The 20,554-nt window shown below is 42.8% G+C and overlaps 1 protein-coding gene across 1 annotated transcript in view; it reads left to right on the top strand.

Moving 5' to 3' along the window:
- The window catches only part of FAM50A (family with sequence similarity 50 member A), a 31,557-nt gene extending 22,639 nt beyond the window's left edge, over nucleotides 1-8,918 (top strand). The window contains exons 10-13 of the mRNA XM_073599803.1: nucleotides 288-336; nucleotides 2,906-2,976; nucleotides 3,338-3,448; nucleotides 8,758-8,918. Coding sequence (XP_073455904.1) covers nucleotides 288-336; nucleotides 2,906-2,976; nucleotides 3,338-3,448; nucleotides 8,758-8,766 — 240 coding nt within the window. The 3' untranslated portion in view covers nucleotides 8,767-8,918. The remainder of the gene's footprint in view (nucleotides 1-287; nucleotides 337-2,905; nucleotides 2,977-3,337; nucleotides 3,449-8,757) is intronic.
- Nucleotides 8,919-20,554: the final 11,636 nt, after the last annotated feature.

The following is a 20,554-nucleotide window of genomic DNA, read 5'->3' as shown; positions in this document are numbered from 1 at the left end:
TTTGTCCTCTGCTGAGATCTCTGTGCGGCGTTCCTGGGTCTGCATATATGCTTTGACCAGCATGAGGGGCTTGAACTCTCTCTGACTTTTGAATGTGTTTTACATTATGACCAATGCAGCAGGAGTAATGAGAACACCCCAGAATGGGCAGACACATAACTGGGAATGTAAGCATTCAGTAGGTGACGGAACCGGAATTGTAATACAACCTTTAGAATGATGGAGTGTCTAATAAATTACCCTATTTATTTTCACTCATTCTAATTCACATCCCTTCTACCCTGCAGCATCATAGCTTTTATGATTTCATTGTGACAAAAGCCAGAGGCAAAAGTGGTGAGTGAATGACACTTGATTTAGATTTATTTTTATGTACTGTGTAAGAATTGCAGCAAGCAGATTTGTTAACACATTCTCTGCTGGAGAATTACTCAGTAGTTATTATTGTTGTTATTATACAGGACTTATATAGCGCCAACAGTTTGTGCAGCGCTTAACAATGAAGGCAGACATTAGTTACATTACAATTTCGTACAAGAGGAATCAGAGGGCCCTACTCATTGGAGCTTGCAATCTAAAAAGGGAGGGTCAATTGATACAAAAGGTAATAGCTGTGGGGGGATGAGCTGATGGAGGAAGTAAAACAGTGTATTAGTTAGAAGCATGCTTCTTAAAGAGTAGGGTTTTCAGGGATCGTCTAAAGATGGATAGATTGGGGGACAGTCGGACAGATTGGGGTAGGGAGTTCCAAAGGATGGGAGAAGCTCTGGAGAAATCCTGGAGGCGATCATGGGAGGAGGTGGCAAGGGAGCTAGAGAGCAGGTCTGGGGGGACCGAAGAGAGCGGCTTGGTTGGTATATTGGGACTAGGTTAGTGTTGTAGCTGGGGGCAGAGTTATGCATGGCTTTGTAAATTATTGTTAATACTTTGAATTTTATTCGTTGAGTGAGTGGAAGCCAGTGGAGGGTTTGGCAGAGAGGGGTGGAGGACACTGAATGGTTGGTAGGGTGGATAAATCTTGCAGCGGCTTTCATTATGGACTGAATGGGGGATAGTGTATGTAAAGGTAATCCAATGAGGAGGGAGTTGCAGTAGTCGAGGTAAGAGATAACCAGGGAGTGAATTAGAAGTTTTTTGGTGTCATTAGTTAAAAGGGACGTATTCTGGAAATGTTGGAGGATAAGGCGGCATGATTTGGACAGGGATTGGATGTGGGCCTGAAAGGACAGTTCAGAGTCTAAGTTTACCCCTAGCACCCTGGCATGTGGTGACAGACTGATAGATGTGCAATTGATCTTGACAGAGAAGTCAGGGGAAAGGGCACATGGGGGAGGAAATATTAAGAGCTCGGTTTTGGATGGATTCAGTTTGAGGAAGTGGTTTGACAACCAGGCTGATATGTCTGTTAGTAAATCAGTGATGCGTGAGGAGACTGATGGGGTTAGCTGAGGGACAGAGAGATAGACTCGGGTGTCATCGGCATATAAATGGTAGTGGAAACCATGGGAGGCTATCAGCTGACTCAGGAAGGATGTGTAGATCAAGAATAGTAGAGGTCCAGGGACAGAACCTTGGGGCCCCCAACGGTGAGAGGAGGAAGTGGAGTTGTAAGTGACACTGTAGGTGCGGTGAGATGGGTAAGATTCGAACCAACGGAGAGTGCAGCCATGGAGACCAAGCAAATTGAGTTTTTTGAGGAGGAGTGGGTTGGTCAACTGTATCAAAGGCAGCGGAAAGGTCCAAGAGTAAGAGTACGGAATAATGACCGGTTTTGGCTGTTAGTAAATCGTTTGTGAGTTTTAGGAGGGCAGTTTCTGTGGAGTGCTGTGGGCAAAATCCAGATGGAAGGGGATCAAGAAGGTTATTCTCAATGAGAGGTGGTCACTCAGTCGGTTGTAGACTAAAACGTTCAAGGAGTTTGGAGGAAAAAGGGAGTAAAGAGATGGGTCTTAGGTTGTTAAGATTGGTGAATGCAGGGATCTCTCCTGCTGAGTTATTGTATTCTGGCAGGGGGGACTTCCTGCTGAACCGGTAGATTTTTTTTTTTTTTTGGTCTGCGCTTAACTACCTCACGCCCGCCACATTGTCAAATAATGGATGGGCAGCGGCCCCCTCATTCTGGGATGGTATCATATGAGGTCTTCCTACTCTCGCCGTGCTTGGGCTCCCCTGGGGGCGCACGACGATCGGTGGTGTCCTCTTTAAACTCAAACGACTTGCTAACAGCCAAATCCAACGGTCATTATTCCGTACGCTTACTCTTGGACCTTTCCACTGCCTTTGATACAGTTGACCACCCACTCCTCCTCAAAAGACTCAATTTGCTTGGTCTCCATGGCTGCGCTCTCTGTTGGTTAGACTCTTAGCGCACCTTCAGTAGTTTTGTGAACATGCAGGTTAAGTAGATCTCTTCACAAAACAAAAATCCACACTGGTATGCAGCATATGTTGGCTACATTTTGCTATCCATGCGTGAAAAAGTCAGCAGATTTTATTCTCTTATTTATTGAGGATACAGATATGTGGGGGAATAAATGGAGCTATTTAGCAGCAAGAAGTGAGTTTTAAAGGATAAGTGCATTTTCTAATGTTCAACAAAATTATGCAGATTTGTGCCTAGAAATGTTTTCCTTTTTCTTCATTTGAACGCTGTCATCAAGTCTGTAATCCAATTTAAATCTCAGGTTATATCCTAAACTGTGAGGATGACGTAGTCCTTATGTAGGATGTTACACCAAAGCATCTCTTTAGATGTGAACAGAGGAAACCTAGGGTTGCCTACTTTCTACAACTCCTTTCTACCTATAGATACAACAGATACTCACTGAAGAAGCATGTGCAGATATCATTCTATAACAGAAATATACCCGCTGCCTAACTGACCGTAACTCTCCCCCTTTCACAGGTCCTTTGTTTAACTTTGATGTACATGAAGATGTCCGTCTGCTGAGTGACGCCACTGTGGAAAAAGATGAGGTGAAAATTAAGTAGAAAAACCTTTTCTAAGATTTAGGATGGCCATACATTATACAATTGCCTTATTTCATTTCCTTTAGATTTACCTTCAACTATGTAGTGCAAGGGCCGGCCTTGCATACATATTGAAGGGGTTTAGGTTTGGCCTCATTTTATATGGTTTTATATGGTTTAGATAATTTGTCCATTTTATATTGGTATTTCCCTCACTTCCTGCTCTGGGGGTACACAGCCACATCCTGGCAATGGGACAGAAGTAAGGAGACAAATCCATAATGTGGACCATAGAAACCTGACCTGACCTCCTACTCTCTGTTACTGGATCTTGCACAGTTGTGGAATCCGTTCTTTTGTCTTTCAGTCTCATGCTGGAAAGGTGGTTCTACGGAGTTGGTACGAGAAAAACAAACACATATTTCCGGCTAGCCGGTGGGAGCCGTATGACCCCGAGAAGAAGTGGGACAAATACACAGTAAGTGTGCTGACAGTTTGAGGATCAATGCATCAAAATACCAAAAAAAACGTTTTTTTATGCCCAGACATCAGCTAGATTCAATATGTCATAGTTCAGTGGTCAGCTGGAATCAGGTGATTGTGGGGCCGTAATTTATGTCTTTAAAAAGTGAAGCAGTCCTGAATTATTTCTATGGTAATGTAAGGTAAAGTGCTGACCTGGAGAAACTAGCCACAGGCATGCGAGAATACACAAATTGTTTATTCTCTTAAAGTGGTATTAAAGCCTACCTTGTTTACTTGTTTACTACAGATAAGCGTAAAATAAGGCTTACCTGTAGGTACAGTAAATCTCTCCTAAACGTGCACTGTTTAGGAGATATTTACTATAGTAGCAGCCGGTAACGTCACTGGCGCATGTGCACTGCGCTTTCAATGGACAGCGTACCGTTCATTGAGAGAGCCATGCCGCAGCCATGACTCCTGCACACAGACAAGAGAATGACGTCATTGCGGCTCGGCCAGTTAAACTGAAGCCTGCAAGATGGAAGCCCTGTCAGTGGTGAGGGCGCGCCTGTGGAGGGCTTCGTTCTAAGATACAGTGCCTTGAAAAAGTATATACAAGTAGAAGGCGCAAGAAACGAAGACAATTTATATCCCTTAAATGTTTGATCGATGTGCTGGGTGAGCATAGTAATATATGCACGCAATAAAAACCCCAAGTCCACAATCTATGATTGTATTAGAGGAAGTCCATAAGTCAAACAGAATAGTAATAAAAGTAGGAGGGGGGGGGGGGAATCATCCACGCTCACGGCAGCCATCCAGGCGGAACAGAAACCATATTCCCAGTACACTAAAAAAACAAGGGAAGAAGAGGCACCTCTGGGTGCAGATTTTGTGCAGGTTTAATATAAAGTAAAAGAATAGTGAAATGGCAACTCATATTTTAGGAGTTAAAAACAGGCATTGTATAGTCCCAACAATGGGGGTGTCTTCAGTGTAGTCAATCCCTTATTCTCCTGTGGATGTGCATTGTGACGGCCGATTTGAAGAAGGAGCAGGGCCGTCACGTCATTCACGGCCTATACGCTCAGGAAACACGGTGCATCCCAGTGACGTCATCCCCCTTCGCCTGGATACCATCTTGCGCTTCAAGCCTTGTGTTGATGCATACTCCACCGCGGCCGGCAGAGAACCATATAGCAGTGTACGAGAAGACTACACAGCCCACATCCACAGGAGAATAAGGGATTGACTACACTGAAGACATCCCTGTTGTTGGGACTATACAGTGCCTGTTTTTAACTCCTAAAATGTGAGTTGCCATTTCACTATTTTTTACTTTATATTAAACTTGTACAAAATCTGCACCTAGAGGTGCCTCTTCTCCCCTTCTCGCCTTGAAAAAGTATTCATACCCTTGCAATTTTCCCCATTTCGTTGGGATTTTATGTGCTAAACCAAAACAAAGTTGCACACAATTGTGAAGTGGAAGGAGAATGATAAATGTTTTTCAATTTTATTGAAGAATATCTGAAAAGAGTGGTGTGCGTTTGTATTTAGTCCTCTTTACCCCTAACTAAAATGTAGTGGAACCAATTGCCTTCAGAAGTCACCTAATTGGTAAAAATAGTCCACCTGTGTGTAATTTTAATCTCAGTATAAATACAGCTATTCTGTGAAGCCCTCAGAGGTCTGTTAGAGAACCTTAGTGAACAAACAGCATCATTAAGGCCAAGGAATACACCAGACAGGTCAGGGACCCTATGTGTGGTGGAAAACTAACACTGCACATCACCCTGAACACTCCATCCCCACTGTGAAACATGGTGGTGGTAGCATCATGTTGTGGGGTTGCTTTTCTTCAGCAGGGACAGGGTAGCTGGTCAGAGTTGATGAGAAGATGGATGGAGCCAAATACAGGGTAATGTTATAAGAAAACCTGTTCGCGTCTGCAAAAGACTTGAGACTGGGGCAGAGGTTCACCTTCCAATAGGACAACGACCCTGAACATACAGCCAGAGCTACAGTGGAATGGTTTAGATCAAAGCATATTCATGTTTGAATGGCCCAGTCAAAGTCCAGACCTAAATCCAATTGAGAATCTGTGGCAAGAGTTGAAAATTGCTGTTCACAGATGCTCTCTATCCAATCTGACAGAGCTTGAGCTATTTTGCAAAGAGGAATGGGCAAAAATGTCACTCTCTAGATGTGCAAAGCTGGTAGAGAAATCCCCAAAAAGACTTGCAGCTGTAATTGCAGCAAAAGATGGTTCTACAAAGTATTGACTCGGGAGGGCTGAATACAAACGTCACACTTTTCACATATTTATTTGTAAAAAAAAATTTGAAAAACATTTATCATTTTCCTTCCACTTCACAATTATGTGCCACTTTGTGTTGGTCTATCACACAAAATCCCAATAAAATAATTTTTCATTTTTGGTTGTAATATGACAAAATGTGAAAAATTTCAAGGGGTATGAATACTTTTTAAAGGCACTGTAAGTCTTTCATAATGTGCTAGTATGTAATGTATACTCACACATTATGCTATTATTTTGTATGGGACATTTTTCTCTATTTTATTTATTCTGCAGTTTACTACTGCTTTAAGGCAGATAATAAAAAAAAAGATAATCTGTATTTCCTTGCCAAGCAACTCCATACTTTAATGGCTTCAAATCTAAAGGAACAGTGCTTTTACAGCTTATTGTTTTATAGAAATAACACAAGTAATGTATACCAAATGGTGCCCATCCTCCCGTGAGCATCACAAATGAACTAAGGGCCTCTCCTTTCTTTATTAAAGCGGTTGTATACCCGCAAAATTTTTTTTTTTTTTTTTTAACCCTGTAAAGCAAAAGGCATAATGAGCTAGTATGCACCGCATACTAGCTCATTATGAAATACTTACCTTAGAACGAGGCGTCAGTATCTTACCTGGTCCACGCCGAGGGAGCTGTCATGTTGCCTCGGCGTGTCTTCCGGGTATCGCGGTTCCAGCGCTGTGAGTGGCTGGAGCCGCGATGTCATCACTCCCGCGCATGCGCGCGGGAGATTTCTTACTCGGCAAGGTCCGGCAGCTGCCGGGCTTCAGCCGAGAATCCCCTGTGCGCATACATGGTTTCCTATGGGTCACATTCACATGTGTGCTTTTTCCACAGGTTCGTTTTATGGAAAGGGTCAGGGACTGAGTTTTTGGTTCCATAGACTTCAATGGAAACACATCAAAAACGTAGTGCTTTCGTTTTTGCTGTTTTTCTGCAAGACAACAGACCCCTCCCAAAACGCATTAAAACTTGTCAACCACAACCTTCATTGGTGTGAACCAGGCCTTAAGCTGCAGCGAACGGCGATGTTTACATGCTGTGGGTGTGATGCTCTGATTCGCTTCCATGACAAAGTTGATTCAACAAGTAGCAATCAGCAGGCGGCAAGCCCGCTAAACGCTACACATTCAAGCCCATAGGGAAGACCTGCAAACGCCTCGCAACCACATGTTGGTTGGTAAAAATGGGGTTAAAACAGGTGCTGAGGAGGGGTCACATCACTTCCTCACTGCCTGTCGGTAGCCTCTAGAACGTGATCCGAATGCAGATCGGGCTTCAGAGGCAAAAGGATATTTAGACGCATGTCTAAATCTACCCAGAGTGTGAACAAAGACATAAAAACACGATAGAAGTGTTAACCCTTCCCCATGCTAAAAAAAAGCCCAGAATCCTATAAAAAATATGAGGGAACCTTTTTATTTCCTATGAATGGATTTACTTCACACTTAAGTGAATCACGCCTGTGTCAGCTGTACCACCTCAGTAATGAGCAAAATCTAAACATACTGTATACCCCACAGGACATTTCACAAAACAGCCCAGGTATAACAGAAGAACATGGGTAATGCCCCACCTTACAGTATAAGATCTGTCATACTTAGCACAGGCTTACATGAGCTTTGCACTCCTACAAATGTTTAAAAATAGAAAATGTGTGAAAAATCCTTCACCACTTTTGCTCTTACATCTGTACACCCCTTATGGGCCAGAGCTATTTCTACACTAACTATTGGCCTGTTTATTCACTGGTAACTTTATTATTTCATATAACAAATGAATACAATTTGTTTCCTATGCAATCTATAGACAAATATAAAAAAAATCACTTTTTTTTTTTTTTCTTCACACTTCAGTGTTTTAAAGGGCCCATTCCCACCACATGCAGTGCAGTGCTTTTTTCTGCATCAAACACACATGGAAAGTAGGTTATATGGGTTCCAGTGGCTTTGTTCACAACAGTGCAGTGCATTTTATTTCCCCCAAAAAGTAAAATGTGGTAAAGTGCATCAAAAACACATCGGACCCCAGTACAGTGGGGAAATAAAACAGAAAAACGCAACAAAAACACGCATGCAGAAACGCATCCACAATGGATCGGGAGGACGTTTTGTGGTGTGAACGGGCACTTATTCTAGAATTTTGTCCTGTCTGTAGTCACACTACAATTATGATTCTAGTATAAAGTTATTTACAGATGAAATGGGAACACAATTTTTTTTTTTTTTTTTATATATGACTTGTAAGGTTGCTTTACCTGATGTAATATGTAGATGAAGGTCATCCCATTGATCTGCCTATGAATGAAATGGTTCATACAAAGTACCAATAACGTTACAATATATTCATCTATTGAGCCCCTGAACAGCATTTCAAACAGTCATAATCTCCACGTTACCTTGGCAATGGCTTCTGTGGTAAAAAGCATGTTGCCAGTAAAAGCAGTGGAGAGTGGAGAATGGCAGAAGTAGAGAGGGACAAGGGGTGCCACATACAGTATGTACTGTGTACTTCAGTGAAACTTTTTTTTTTTTTTGGTCATATATAAACATGCCTAAAGCCTAGTATACACGGGCCGAATTTCAGGCGGCATCAGCCGGTTCAATAGAAACCGGACAACATTCAGCCTGTGTGTGGCTTCTGTTGATGATCATGATCGAAAAAAGTATGCCCATTGGCTGTGAGCGCTGATTGGAGTGTTCTGGCGGGGGAGCCATCTCCCTGTCAGAACACAATAGCACAGCAGGGGAGATCGCTGCACTAATGTCAGATAGTACAGCGACTCCTCCTAAGCTGTCAGTTTTTTGTTTTTTCATTCAGCCCTCAGCTAGCAACCAATTGGACAACATTTTCTGTGTCAAACTAATATGAAAGTGTAAGGAAGATGCTCCAACAGAACAGTAGATATAGAAAGCACTTGTGTCCCTTGGCTTAGAGGCTCTGTAATAAATGTATTATGAACAGCGTTCTTATTGTACTATTTCTTCACTCCGCAGATTCGGTGATCAGATACGGGACAGTTTATCCTCAGTCGCATCCAGGGAGTGGCCTGTGGGGAGAGAAGAGCATTTCTGTATTCTAGGATTATGTATATAATAATGTTGTGGTTTCTTTTATATGTCTGTTAAACACACAATAAATGTATTACTGTGTTCTATTACTGGAAGTCATATCTTATTGATTGGGATTTGTGTAAACTGTTTGCCAGTAAAGTGTTAACGGACCAACTGCTCACTAAACTGAGTAGGACAGCCATAATTTGCCTTAATGTTTACATTTTCCAGCTCAGGGGCAGCACCAGGTGGGTTCTTGGGGTTGCTGAAGCACCCCTAAAATGTATCAGTCTTTGCATAATGCCACAAAAAAAATTTTAATCTGATTTTACCTGAAAACGCTGTGCATTTGATGCAAGGCAATGGACTATTTTCTTTCTTGTGGATACAGCAGCTCTGGCCGCACATGCCGATGATATTTACTTCGGTCCAGCAAGGCATGGGTGGTGAAAGGGCTTTCTGTGCAGGCGGCAGATTTGAATATGAAGTGTACAGCAGCTCTAGATTCCATCTGCCTAAGCCTGGGGGAGACCAGCCTGGGACCATTTTGTGCTCATTCTCTCTCAACCCCCCCCCCCTCCCCCTCCTGCTCTGACCCCCTTCTTCCTCTCTACCCTCATCTGTCTGTCTGTCTCCCCCCTTCTGTTTCTCACCTTCTACCCCCTCCTTCTCATCCCCTCTTTCATCCTGACTTCTGCATTCTATACGCTGTGTTGTGTGTTACTTAAGCTGGTCATAGATACATGGAAATCCAGCAGGGACCAGCTAAATTTTGATACAGCTCTGGCCATTTGCCCTTGACAGAAGGTGATCTAATCAAAACCATGCATGGCAGTTTTGCTTACATGTTATCGCTATGATTGGTCATAGCAATCACATTATACCTTGGCCACTCACAGCAACCGGGTACCGAGAACTGTGATGCACCGTATCCACCTGACATAACAGTCACAGGATCACACCGCTGCACACCAGGGCGCATTTGCTTCGCAATCTACCAATACTTCGCTTAACCTGGAGCTGCCCGCCCCTCCACAGTAAATGTTAGATTAGCACAGTAAGGGTAATTGTGGGCACAAGGACTATGGCATATGTACAGTGCATATAGCACGTAAATTCTAATTCTATTTAACAAATTCCTCTTGCACCACTCCCACTCTTGGGTGCCCATAGCATGCTAAGCACTTTTTTTTTTTTTTAAATAAGTGTGCCTCTGGGTGCCCTAGGCCTGAGTAATCCCGACATCCTCCCAACATTTAGTCTATAGTACTCGAAGACTGCTGGGACTCAAGTCTACCAGTACTGCCATTGTTGGCAGATTGGAAGAAGAGCTGTTGCTTGTGGTGCAAGGGGGAAGTGGTCTGGAAGAGCTTGTGGCATTGGACAGAGTGGCTGACTGTTGTGAGTGTGTGGCTGAGTCTTTAGATGGTTTCCTGTCTTCTTTGTGGTCATTGAAGTACTATACTTAAAGTACCCCACTAACATATGCTGGAAGTTATTACTGGCCCCAACCCTTGCTGGGGGCTCTCATTGCTAGCCCCAGTGGAGGTTATTTTACTTCCACAATCTCTTCAGTGTACAGTACTTCCAGGCCCTATTTAGTCTACACAAAGGGGGAAAGGTGGCACACTACAAGCTATAGACCAGGAAGAAATGCTCACTTTCGGCCACATCTAGTACCTGCACAGCACCTCCAAAAAAAAAATTCTCTGGAGCTGCCCTGCTCCAGCTGAAATGGTCCGGACTGCTGGCTGTACCTGCACAGTGACTTCCCACACTTCTCAGGGACTCTGTCCCAAGAATTGGCAAACTCTGTAGATGAACCTTTTATACAGACGAAATGGATTTTACCTATTTTTGTGCCATTCTTCAAAAACTGTAATCCTTTACTGACTGTGAATGGATGTTGGAAGCAGTAATATACTGTATATGGTAAAGCTGAGCCACTTTCCCAAAACACAGTACCAGGGATTATCTATACAAGTCTGACTGCAACCTCCCTTATTCTTGTGAATAGATTTAGACCAAAGGCTTGATTTGTCCACTGCCATGGATAGGCATCAGAAAAAGAAAACTATGGCAGATATTGAAACAATTTTCAATTTTTCTGGTGCCTTCATGGCAATATACACATGGTAAAAAAAAAAAAAACTAGCAAGAAGAGAGGAAGAGAGGGTATGTTCAACAACTCTTTCGTTTTCTCTGTATCATATAATAGGGATGGAGGTCTGCCATTAGTGGTTGTGCCAGGTCACATTCTCTTTTCTTATGTTCAACAACAGTTTAGCTATGCTAGAAACAAAATGGAGTAGCCAGAGTTTTTTCTTTTACTGCTGGGTGCTTTTGCAACTTGTTTGCACAAGAACACCCCACGTGTTTGCATATGTACTGTAGGTTTCTGCCATATCCTATAGGCCTGTGGTAGATCTCCACATGTGTAAAATCTTGTGGTGCCCTTGGACCCCTCAGCAAATATGTAGTAAACCTTTTTTGTTTGAAAGGGGACAAAACTAGAGATGTTTTTATGGGTGAAGTCAAATATGGTGGATTTAAACTACAGAGTGAATTGAAGTTGCTATAGCAACTACCGTACAATTTGTTTACAGAGCCACCATGGCAGAGCTGACCATGAGGAAATGGCCTTGGTAGAATGGGCCATAATCACACTTGGAAAAATGTTTTACATTAGCCCTATATGAACTCTGTATGTCCTAAAGCATATCTAAACCCCAAAACGAAATTGGAAATGTATTGCAACTCATCAGTCCTTTAGATGTGGTGGCTGCATTAGTTTTTCTTTTTCAGGCTTTTTTTTTTTCACCTCGTGATCATGCTAAAAGCACACGCCCATCACTATGAAGTGAACCAAGGTTGTCACACAGGCTGGACTTTAAACATCTATACCTTGGTTAGGCCCCTTTCACACTGATCCGTTTTTTTCTGCTGAAGTTTCCCTTTATCCTGTGGGACTTTTCACACTACTGCACTAGGGGTGTGGTGTGTTTTGTTTTGAAAAGTCCTGCATGCTGCAGCTTTGGTGCGGATTTGAAAACCGCACCAAAAATGCAGCTTCCTATTGAAACGAATGGAAACTGTCAGAAACACACCGCGATTGGCGTCTTTGAGTCACTTGTCCATTTTTCACAGGTGCATGCAACCCAGAAATGCACAGAAAAAGCATCCGAAACAGAGCAAAATATTGCTACAGAGCAGTATGAAAGAGCCCTTAATCTCCATTTCATGATGAGACAAGTAGTTTACACTAGTAAAGGGGGATTAAGAGATTAGGAGGTTAATGCTTCTACAATTTACTGCAGGTTAGGTCTTGCAAAAGAATAATTGCTCTCGCTTTAACTATCCCAGCGATACCTCACATGTTTGGTTTGAACACAGTTTACATTTGTGGGCGGGACTTACGTATGCGTTCGCTTGTGCGTGCGAGCTCGGAGGGATCGGGCGCTTAAATTTTTTTATTTATTTATTTTTACACTGTCCCTTTTTTAAATGTTATTTTTGATCACCAGACATGCCGGCTGGTCGCTCGGGCCTCCTGATGGGATGGGAGAGCCCAGGCGAGCCGCATCGTTGTTATTACAAGAAAGCCGACCGTCAGAACAGGTGGATATTTCCAGTTTATGGCTACTTTAACAGCAAGAATAAATGGCACCACAAGTGTACAGGAACTCATCGGGCAACAGCTCATTCTCCTGCTAATAGTGGGAGTCTGCCCCTTGGGATGTGAAATTAGTGCCTTGCGACTCTTTATTAATTCTGTAATAGCCATAAACTTAGAAAGAGAAAAAAAAAAAAGGAATAAGCAATGTGTACACAGTAAAATGGCTCTCATTTTGCTAGTTTGTGGCGTATGCTCCTGTATTCATATATCAATGATTTAGTATAGAGTGCATACAATAGTTTGTATCCCAACCTGCTAACAAGGTAATGCAGTCTCATGTCCTTGGCTCACTTATATAGTTTGGAGGAAATCCAGCTGAAGTGCATCTGAAGCCAAAACTTTTTAACTTTTATTGGGGGAGGGGGGTGGAGGAGGACATAGCATAGGGAAGGGTAGAACCTCTCTTGGGGTTTTTTTTTTTTTCTGTCAGCATGAGCAAATCACAGGTTTCTAAGATTCCCTCTCTATTTGTACTGAGGGCCATTGTGACTGGGAAAAAAAAAAATTGATGGGGGTCCAAAACTTTTACAGCTGACACCACAACTGGAGATCAAATGAAATCTTACAATAGGGACCTTGGCTGTGGTGACAGCTGTGTAATAAGGGATTTCCCTTCACTTTCAGTGATTTTTGTCTCGCTTCCTTTTTTTGGGGAAAATTTCCCAGGATGACGCAGCCAAAAAAAAAAACAAACATTGTAGGGTTTCTACATTTTCCACTCATTCCAAAATAGAAACAAAAATGGCTTTAGATGGACTTTACCCTACCAGGGTGTTTTTGAATAAATAAGCAGAACTTGTGCAATTCAAGGAAACATAGAAATTGCACACTCATAGTGTGTCTAGTGGAGTTGAAACCGGGAACCAAAAGGGACCACTTTGTGCTCCCCTCCCCTCCCTGCTTATTATTTAAACACAGAATAGTAGAAAAGCCCCAACAATACCAGGCTTTCACAGCAGATAGACCCCATGCAGTACCAAGCATGACCAGCTGATGGCATGCATACTTTTCATTCAAAGTGGAAATTCACCCTAGAAGTACTCAAAGAAAATTAAACAGCCATATAACACATGACATGTACCTTGAGAAATGCATATCACCATGTTTAACGCCTGTCCATGCTCCAGTTGTCCAGCAATCAACATCGGAAAACTGCTGGCTATTACTTTGGACACCATACAACTCATGGGGGGTTTTTTTTACTAAGAAGAAGGCACTGCACCAGTTCATACATTAATTGGTGCGCCGGAAAAGTCATTAATCGAACGCGCGAACCGACGCACGTTGAAGCGCAAATAACGATAATAAATACCCACATATGTAAACTGCAACTGGCGCTAGGGTAACTGCGGTTTTCTCATTGATAACGCATGCCCAATACAATTGGTTAATTTAATCTCATTGGATGTGTTTTGTTAGGCAATTAGTAGGTGTACTCAGTTAATTAACCCTTTTGATGCTAATCTCATTCCTATCACTTCTAATATATCTTTGAAATGTGTTTTTTTTTTTTTTTTCTTTTTTTACCCAAATCTTTCAATACATTACAAAGAACAGAGAAGTGTTTCTAAATTCAATAAATTAATATTTTCAGATCTTGATCTTTAAAGGTGACCATACACTGCAATTAGTTATATCTTAAATAAATTAGATTTAGTGCAAGAGGCTGTTTGATTTCCTATATTTTGAATCAATTGTTCAAATGCATCTTCCGATTACCTATTTTGACTAAATATAGAGTTGTACAGAAATTGGCCAATCAGATTGCAAAGTGCATGACCATCTTACGTGCCAAATTTGTAATGTAGATGTGCCATGACCCACTTATATTTTCCTAACAATATTTCTTGGGCATTATACAAGGCACATGAGAACACACCTTTTTTCAAGACATGCTATGCTAGAGAGTGATCAGGAATCTTCAAACTACGGCTCTCCAGCTGTTGCAGAACTACACATCCCATGAGGCATTGTAAAACTCTGACATTCACAGACATGACTAGGCATGACGGGAATTATAGTTCCTGAACAACTGGAGGGCCGTAGTTTGACGATCCCTGTGCTAGACCATTATTATGCCTCCAAAATTGGGAGTGTGGCATCTACCCAACTCATAGTATACCAACATTGTAAAAAAATTTATAGGGACACTTTTTTTGGCTGTAGGGGGAGTCTTCTTATAATCAGGGGCGGGGCATGCGTTTGTAGGCGTGACATAGCAAAAAATGCGGCGTGCTCCATGCCGAAAAATGGGCATAGTTTATGTGAAATAGTGGGTGTGACTTATATGGGCGTGGTTCAAATGGGGGTGTGGTTAGGGTCTGAGATGAATGAGAGATAGAAAAAGAAAGGGGAAAAGAGGGAGGGAGAGAGAAAGAAGGAGGGAAGGAGAGGGATGCAGGGGACACAGATCTGTAAGAAAGGCCTCTGCTTCTAGGGGCACCTGATGTAAGGACGGACTCTGCTGGGGGCACCTGATGTAAAGGACAGACTCTGCTGGGGGCACCTGATGTAAAGGACAGACTCTGCTGGGGGCACCTGATGTAAAGTACAGACTCTGCTGGGGGCACCTGATGTAAGGACAGACTCTGCTGGGGGGCACCTGATGTAAGGACAGACTCTGCTGGGGGCACCTGATGTAAAGTACAGACTCTGCTAGGGGCACCTGATGGCATCTGGTGGCAGACGACATGCTCAGGGGTCTCACTGATTCTGGATTATGGTGAGTTGAATGATTTCATTATATATTACAATGTAATAATAGTAATAATGCGCTTCAATCATCCTGACACCACAACAACCATGGTGCTGTGATGATTGAAGTGCTAACACCAGGTGTTTGGAGTATCTTTATCTGCTGATTTGTTATGGAATACACATTTCTAGTGTGGTGTAGGATCTGGGCCTGCTATCCCTCCATCCCTCTTTCCTTCCCTTCTTTCTATCTCCCTCCCTCTTTTCCCCTTTCTTTCTCCATCTCTCATTCATCTCAGACTCTAACCATACCCCCATTTGAACCATGCCCATATAAGCCACGCCCACTATTTCATGTAAACGCCCATTTTTCAGCGCTGAGCGCACTGCATTTTTCTCTTTTTGCTATGTCAGGCCTACAAACGCATGCCCCGATCCCTGCCTTGTATCAACAGTTCAGGCTGGTGGTGGTGTAATGGTGTGGAGGATATTTTCTTGGCACACCTTGGGCCCCTTAGTACCAGTTGAGCATCATTTAAACGCCACGGCCTACCTGAGTATTGTTGCTGATCATGTCCATCCCTTTATGACTCTTCTGATGGCTACTTCCAGCAGGATAATGCACCATGTCACAAAGCTCAAATCATCTCACCACTGGTTTCTTGAACATGACAATGAGGTCACTGTACTCCAATGGCCTCCACACTCACCAGATCTCAATCCAATAGAGCACCTTTGGGATGTGGTGGAACGGGAGATTCACATCATGGATGTGCAGTCAACAAATCTGCAGCAACTGCGTGATGCTATCATGTCCATATGGACCTAAATCTCAGGAATGTTTTCAACATATTGTTTAGTCTGTGCCACGAAGAATTAAGGCCGTTCTAAAGGCAAAAGGGGGTCCAACCTGGTACTAGCAAGGTGTACCTAATAAAGTGGCCGGTGAGTGTTTCTTGTACGGCTGTTCAATAATTCTAGGGAGAACTTCCACTTTATTTTTAAAAGAGAGATGATTAAAAAAAAAAAACTCTTACTCTTCTCCAGCAGAGGGCGAACACGTTCCCCTCTTCCATCTGTTGGATCTCATTGTCAGGGGAAGCTGGAGACTCACTAAATCAGAATCCTGCTGGGCCCTATTTTGCTCTTGTAGAATTATTGATGAGTAATGAACATATTGTGTATTCACAATGAGGGCCCAACATGTCTCAGTATGCGCTGCCATTTCTAACCAAGACAATCTTCTCTGCCTGGCACTTCCACTCAGGCACACCCGTTTCCTTCTGTTCCTATTACACAGTGCGGTGTCAAATCACATTCACAAATACGTCTGTATAGTATTCACAAATACGTCTGTATAGTATTCACAAATACGTCTGTATAGTATTCACAAATACGTCTGTATAGTATTCACAGCTTACCAATGTTCTGCACACAGTATGAGAGATTGTGCCATGCCTAGCCTTGCCTGCGATACCTACATTAAAATGTCCCAGAACGCAGCATCATTTCTTTCCTTTAGATTTCAAATCACTGCAAAAAAAAAAAATCTTAGTGGCAACAGAGTCAAGATCTCACTGCTGAAGTCACAATGACAAACAAGAAGCCAACAGGTGACTAAACTTACCAGACTCCATTCGTAAGGGCTAGTATATTCTAGCGTTAGCCCTCTGATGAGCTATCCTTGGTGGATCACTCTTCAGGAGATGTTTAACGGGGGTGAGGAGGCATTGTAAAACTATATAAAAAAATATTTTTTTCCTCAGTTTAGGCCGATATGTAATCTTCTACATATTTTTGGTAAAAAAAAAAAAAAAAATCGCAGTAAGCGTATATTGATTGGTTTGCGCAAAAGTTATAGCGTCTACAAAATAGGGGATAGGTTTATTGCATTTTCATTATACATTTTTTTTTTTTTACTAGTAATGACGGCGATCTGCATTTTTTTATCGGGACTGCGACATTACGGCGGACACGTCAGACAATTTTGACACATTTTTGGGACCGTTGGCATTCTTACAGTGATTAGTGCTATAAAAATGCATTGATTACTGTAAAAATGGCACTGGCACTGAAGGGGTTAACCACTAAGGGGCGATCAAGGGGTTAATGTGTTCCCTATTGTGTGTTCTAACTGAAGGGGGGGATGGGACTGTGTAGGGGAGATGACAGATCGCTATTCATACTCTGTATGAACAGACAATCTGTCTGTTCTCCCCTCAGAGGACCGGGATCTGTGTGTTTACACACACAGATCCCGGTTCTTCGCGTGACTCGAGCGATCGCGGGAGCCCGGAGGTGATCGCGACCGCCGGGGCACTCGCATCGGCTCCGTGGGCGAGCAGGGGGCACGCGCGCCCCCCTAGTGGCCAAATGTAGAAGCGACTTAACATGACGGTGATTCGCGGAGACGAGCCATGTTGCCGCACTACAACGGCAGTGGCTGGTCGACAAGCGGTTAAAATAAACTGGTTTGCCATGCATGAGTTAACTGCCGGTTTACTTAAAGCCTTACTCAACTAAAATGGCAGCTAACAATGACATCAGCCTGTACAGTAACGGTTCATAAACTGTCCAGGTATAGGGAATCCAACATATTGAAAGCTATTATTATCGTTTTTTTACATAAAGGATCATCTTGCTTTCGGCTCCCCTGCTCTTTGAACACTCATGTGCTGTCTATGTTACATAACTACCCTCAGTGATTCTACAGCCTGGGGCACTAATAATGACTGATAACACAGCTTAGTCAGCCTGGAGGCGGTCTGAACACATGACCCGGCCGAGCGCTGCAGTGAGGGGCGATGTGAGCACTCTATTGTTCCGAATTCCTTATACTGCCTGGAGTAGTGTATGTGACCCCACTGGACTGGGGAAGGGGGGCAGCTGTACAAGACACAGAGGGCCCATTCTCCACTGTGATTACCATTTCACCCGCACTCTCACTCTAACCTAGAAAAGGGATTCCATGGAAAGGTCACTGTAGAGTTGCTGAGATCACAGAGAAGTGAAAGGAACCACCTTATTATTATACTGTACAGTCAGGGCAGTATTTGCAGATCACGCCGCCCCATGCCATAGCTTATAGTCGCCCATCTGTCCCTCTTTTTGCCACAACTGTCCCTTTTTTTTTTGTAGAACATACAGGTCTCAATGTGTCTTTTCACTACCATAAGTGTCTATATTGCTCTGAAAGCAGATCTAAGTCATAGCTCACAACTAGGGTTGCCACCTCATCCCTTTAAAATCGAACACATATTTATTACACAGTTTCTGTGACTGATTAAGGTGGTAATTAAACTCACTTGGATGATTTATCTGCATTAAATTAGCCTCAGAACCTGTGTAATTCATATGTGTTCGGGTTTAAAGGGATGAGCTGGCAACCCTACTCTCAACTGTCCCCGATTTTGAAAACAGTCCCTCTGTCCCTCATCTTGGTCTGATCTACATAGCTGTATATAGAATGCACTTTTTATCTTTCAAAAAGTGTTTCCCAGTATTAGGCAACCTTTCATCCAATTTCAAAATTGCTGTATTTGTATATTTCAAAAGCCAGTATAAAGGAATAGTAGTGGTAGAAATAAAGCACCTGTGGGTTTAACCAATCAATTTTTTGTATAATTCTCCTTAAAGGGGCATGGCTGGGGGGGGGGGGGCGTCCTATGCCCACATACTTTTGCAAATAGGTGTCCCTCGTTCCCATGATGCTGCCACCACCATGCTTCACGGTGGGTATGGTGTTCTTTTGGTGATGTGCAGTGTTGTTTTGCGCCAAACATATCTTTTGGAATCATGGCCAAAAAGTGCAACCTTGGTATCATCAGATCATAACACATTTTCCCACATGCTTTTGGGAGACTTCAGATTTGTTTTTGCAAATTTAGCTGGGCTTGGTTGTTTTTCTTCGTAAGAAAAGGCTTCCATCTTGCCACTCTACCCCATAGTCCAGACATATGAGGAATATGGGAGATTGTTGTCACATATACCACACAGCCAGTACTTGCCAGATATTCCTGCAGCTCTTTTACTGTTGCTGTAGGCATCTTGGCAGCCTCCCTGACCAGTTTTCTTCTTGTCTTATTATCAATTTTGGATGGAGGGATGTCCAGTTCTTGGTAAGATCACTGTTGTGCCATATGTTCTCCACTTTATGACTGTCTTCACTGTGTTCCATGGTATATCTAATGTATTGGAAATTCTTTTGTACTCTGTGACCTATAAACTGTACAACTCAATTGAAAAACAAACTGAAACCTTTTTTTTTTTGGGGGGGGGGGGTGTAAAAATAAAGTGGTTGCATAAGTGTGTACACCCTCTTATAACTGGGGATGTAGCTGTGTTCAGAATTAAGCAATCACATTTAAACTCATGTTAAATAGGAGTCAGTACACACCTGCCAATATTTAAAGTGCCTCTGATTAACTCCAAATAAAGTTCAGCTGTTCTAGTATGTCTTTCCTAACATTTTCTTATTCACTTCCTACAGAAAAAGCCATGGTCCGCAGAGGGCTTCTAAAGCATCAGAGGGATCTCATTGTTAAAAGGCATCAGTCAGGAGAAGGGTACAAAGGAATTTCCAAGGCATTAGATATACCATGGAACATAGTGAAGACTGTCATCAAGTGGAGAAAATATGGCACAACGGTGACATTACCAAGAACTGGACGTCCTTCCAAAATTGATGAAAAGACGAGAAGAACACTGGTCAGGGAGGCTGCCAAGAGGTCTACTGCAACATTAAAATAGCTGCAGGAATATCTGGCAAGTACTGGCTGTGTGGTACATGTGACAACAATCTTCTGTATTCTTTATATGTCTGGACTATGGGGTAGAGTGGCAAGATGGAAGCCTTTTCTTACGAAGAATATCATCCAAGCCCGGCTAAATTTTGTAAAAAAACAATCTGAAGTCTCCCAAAAGCATGTGGGAAAATGTGTTATGATCCGATGATACCAAGGTTGCACTTTTTGGCCATGATTCCAAAAGATATGTTTGGTGCAAAACAACACTGCACATCACCAAAAGAACACCATACCCACCGTGAAGCATGTGGTGGCAGCATCATGCTTTGGGGCTGTTTTTCTTCAGCTGGAACAGGGACCTTAGTCAAGGTAGAGGGAATTATGAGCAGTTCCAAATACCAGTCACCACAAAACCTTCAGGCTTCTGCTAGAAAACTGAACATCAAGAGGAACTTCATCTTTCAGCATGACAACGACCCAAAGCATACATCCAAACCAACAAAGGAATGGCTTCACCAGAAGAAGATTAAAGTTTTGGAATGGCCCAGCCAGAGCCCAGACCTGAATCCGATTGAAAATCTGTGGGATGATCTGAGGAGGGCTGTGCACAGGAGATACCCTTGCA

The sequence above is a fragment of the Aquarana catesbeiana genome, linkage group LG09, assembly GCF_042186555.1.
Source record: "Aquarana catesbeiana isolate 2022-GZ linkage group LG09, ASM4218655v1, whole genome shotgun sequence".
NCBI classification, from domain to species: domain Eukaryota; kingdom Metazoa; phylum Chordata; class Amphibia; order Anura; family Ranidae; genus Aquarana; species Aquarana catesbeiana.
Note: the sequence above shows the minus strand (reverse complement) of the source record. Positions and strands in the feature narration are given on the sequence as shown.